This window comes from Condylura cristata, unplaced genomic scaffold, assembly GCF_000260355.1.
Source record: "Condylura cristata isolate star-nosed mole 26May11 unplaced genomic scaffold, ConCri1.0 scaffold00041, whole genome shotgun sequence".
Lineage (NCBI taxonomy): Eukaryota > Metazoa > Chordata > Mammalia > Eulipotyphla > Talpidae > Condylura > Condylura cristata.
In genome coordinates this window covers 1,763,479-1,767,198 of record NW_004567142.1, presented here as the reverse complement: position 1 = coordinate 1,767,198, position 3,720 = coordinate 1,763,479, and the positions used below count along the sequence as shown (strand labels likewise).

The following is a 3,720-nucleotide window of genomic DNA, read 5'->3' as shown; positions in this document are numbered from 1 at the left end:
TGGGCTTCCTTTTAATAAACACTCCCTTTGCTGTTTAATGTTAGTCCCTTTAATATCAAGTTCAAATGTCAAATAAATAGCAACACACTAGATGAGCAAACTGCTCTACATATTCTCAAAGTCCCATGAATCTCTATCATAGGCCTCACCATATTTTCTTATCATTTTCATAGTCATCTATGACACTAGATTGCTGAGGTGACACTTTGCATAGTGCAGATTTAAAGACTAAATATATATTGTAAGACAGTTCAATAAGTGAATCTGCAATATATCAAAATAACCTGATTCAAATTCTGGTTTAAGTCCTTTCCCCTCACCTGAATTAGAACAAGGCCTATCCCCTACCCATCTGACACATTCCTCCAGCATGTAGATATTGCTCTCTGGACTTCTCTCCCCACGTACTCTATTATTTCTCTCTTCTGTACCAATTCTCCACTCCCCAAATTGCTTCCCAAACCTTCACCTGGACCCTCACAAATGCAGTTCTGTAATAATGATCTCCTGTAGCTTCAACATCCTTCACCAAAATCCCCCACACATCCCTGTGTTATCAGCAACCTACACTTCCCCAGGATTCCCTCCTCTGCTGTCCTCACAGACTCAGAGTTCTCATGCACCCCTACCCCTAGGGCGTATGTGTCATCCCAATCACACTGAAACTCAAGATGTTTACCTCACTTCCTGGAGTCATGTCCTACCAACCTCTTAGCTACCACCCCCATCCACTGAAAACTTACACCTAGATTTATCCTTTAATTGAAGAACTTTATGCAATTATTTCATCTCATCTTGCACTGTCCACATAATCTACTTGTAGAGTTCTCTGATAATAATGAAATCAACTGACTTTAAGGAAGCATTAACTGTGTCAAGTCAAGCAGTGTGCTAAATGATAAATTATTCATTTAAGTCTCACAAAGTTCCTTTGAGAAAATACTATTAGTCCATCAGTTTTAGATAAAAGTCTTGAAGGTTAGAGAAATTAAGACATATAGCACCCAGGGTCAGTAGCTGGGATACAACCACATATGCATGGCATGAGAGATTATGTTCAGGTAACCAGCCCAAGTCCCAACCTTAAAAACCACCATAAAGAACTTCACAGAAATGTCCACTCTTTGATTTCAACATCATTATTGTTATTGTTTTATTACATCAGATTGCTCTACTTTACTTGTTCAGTCACTTCCTTTCTTCTTCCATGCTTTGGGGTCACTGCAGAATTTAAGTAGCTACCATGACTCTTACCAGTCTGTACCATTTTTCTTAGCATCTTTTTTACCTTTCTATCTGAATTTTCCTTTTAAGTCTATGGATCACTTCTTTTATTCTTATTTGGTAAATAAGAATATAAAATAAGAATATAAAAAGATAGCTGAAGTTCCTTTTCAACTTCACCTTGATCTACAGGGAATCCGTGCACGGGACAGATTGATTGCATGGGCTTGATAGATTGCAAAAAAGCAAACAACTCTGAACATCAACTTGCTACCTATAGAAAATGGTTATAGAGTGTTTATTTCTGGGAAACAAACAAAAAGGTTGCTGGAAAGACTATGATCACTAAATGGTCAACAGAGTTCCTTCAGATGGATTGTATCTCCTGGGCCAACCTATTCTCCCATAATCCAAAATTAGCATTTCAAGCCTTTTCTATTGCTATAAATTCTCTTTCTGGTCCCATTTCTACCTTCTTGTCCAAAAGACAACTTCATGTTATTGTTAACAGAGACAGATCAATCCAAACCTTTAAATAAATTCCTCATTCTCACTCTTTCTACTCATTCTTTCTCTATAGAGCAGCTTCATTCATATATGCTCTGAATTTATTCCTCTGGCACTAATCAAGGACTTTGCCTCATACTCTCATCTCTTCTCTCTTGATCATTAACTTCTTTTTCTCCACTAACTCCCTGTAATCACTGAAACAAAGTCCAAATCAAGGGCCCTTCAAACCGCAGAAATCCTTGTAGCTATACCTTCTTGAATCTTTCACACAACAATCAAATTTCTTGTAGGAGATGCCCACTCTTACCTCTATTTTCTCACTTTCTACACAATTCCCAGTTAACCTGGCTCCTGCCACCAACCTGTCATGCATGTTGTAAAGCTAGCAACTCACCTGGGATGGAGGCGCCAAGGAAGCAACATCTTCTCTCTCGACCTTGATGATAATTTCCTGAGGAAGAAGAGAGTCCTGATAAAGCAAACAGACAAGAAAAAAGAAAACAATCAGGGAGCAACATTCCCACTGTGAGTAAGCGAAGGTCTGACATGCAACTTCTTTTAATACATCTCCCCTCTCTTCCAAGGGTGAGCTCAAGCTAGCTATGTGGAGAGAGGGACATCTGGATGAGCTCTGAGCCAGCAGACATGGGCATAAGGATTTTGGGGCTCTTCCAGTCCAGCCCTGCTACCAGCTGAGAGGAGTCCAGTGAGTGATTCCAGGTACTGTGTGGGAGAGTCCAGCTGGGCCTTATGCTCTGGGTCATGGAATTGTAAGCAAATAAGACAGAATGCAGCTTGACCAGAGAACCATAAAAGAGATGGTCAACAAATCAGCTTCATGACTGCTTAGCAAAAAGTGTTACCATGAAAGGCACCATCAATAAGGATTATCCTGTTAAGACTTCTTTCCCTTGACTCTCAAGGAATCTCTATCATTCATAGACATTATTGTATTAAAATCCACCACCAAAGTTTTGTGACTTGTTAACTTGTCCTTCTGAATAGAGTGAGGCTAACTAACATATAGCTTGCTATATTATTAGTTCATAAAATAAAGAATATTATAAACAAACAAAGAAGACTTCCCCATCAGTAAGAAAAAGGCAGCCTCCACCGGAAAAATGAAGAGGGAAATAGTCCAGCTGAAAGATCTCCATAGTGCACTCCACTATGAAGAAGTAGAACAGCCAGTAAGCTTACAAAAAAGTGCTCATCTCTTTCAGTCAGACCATCAGCTACCATTCAACAACACATTTTATTCTAGCCTTTCTAGTTTCCATCTGTACTGTCCTTCTCTGGCTCCCACTACCCTCTTTATATTTCTGTGTTTGCTCAAATCCCATGTGTAACCAGAATGCACACGGAGTGTTTCTTTTGTCTATTGCTCCAACTCCTGACTACCACCCTTGTCACCCACTGGTCAAACACTTCACATACTCTTACTGGATGTTACACTGATACAATCTTCCTGACTGAAAAAATATATACAGATTAATATGACAGTATTACATAAATAATAGTACATTATATACTGTATCTGCTGGATTTTGTGATAAATATTACATATAACATTTTATTTTGAAATAGTTTAAGACTCGCAAGAAGTTACAAAAATGTAAGATTCTATGTACCCTTCACTTAGCTCACATCAGGGATAGCATCATACATACCACAGTACATTGATAAAAGCAGGAAGATAATACTGGTGCAATGTTATCAATTCAGGTACTCATTTTACTAGATTTCATCAGTTTTCATCCACGTTCTTTACTTTCACTTTTGTTTTTCTAAAGCACTATTTGTTAATATATCTCATAATTATTTCCTTAGGAAATATCAGAAAGGGAATGAAAGAAAGTATACTTAGGTGTATATTAAGAAATTTCATTACAGCATTACCTGGTTAGGATAAAAATGGAAGGAGGGAGTAAATACCTCTTAGTAAGGGTTTGCTAAGTAAATGCTCCTTTGTCCAGATAACTGAAC

The 3,720-nt window shown here is 38.2% G+C and overlaps 1 protein-coding gene across 1 annotated transcript in view; it reads right to left on the bottom strand.

Annotated features, from left to right (window-relative positions):
• LOC105853185 (zinc finger protein 180-like) overlaps positions 1–3,720 on the bottom strand; it is a 15,119-nt gene that overhangs the window by 1,593 nt on the left and 9,806 nt on the right. The window contains exon 3 of the mRNA XM_012733480.1: positions 2,129–2,185. Within this exon, the coding sequence (XP_012588934.1) occupies positions 2,129–2,185 (57 nt within the window). The remainder of the gene's footprint in view (positions 1–2,128; positions 2,186–3,720) is intronic.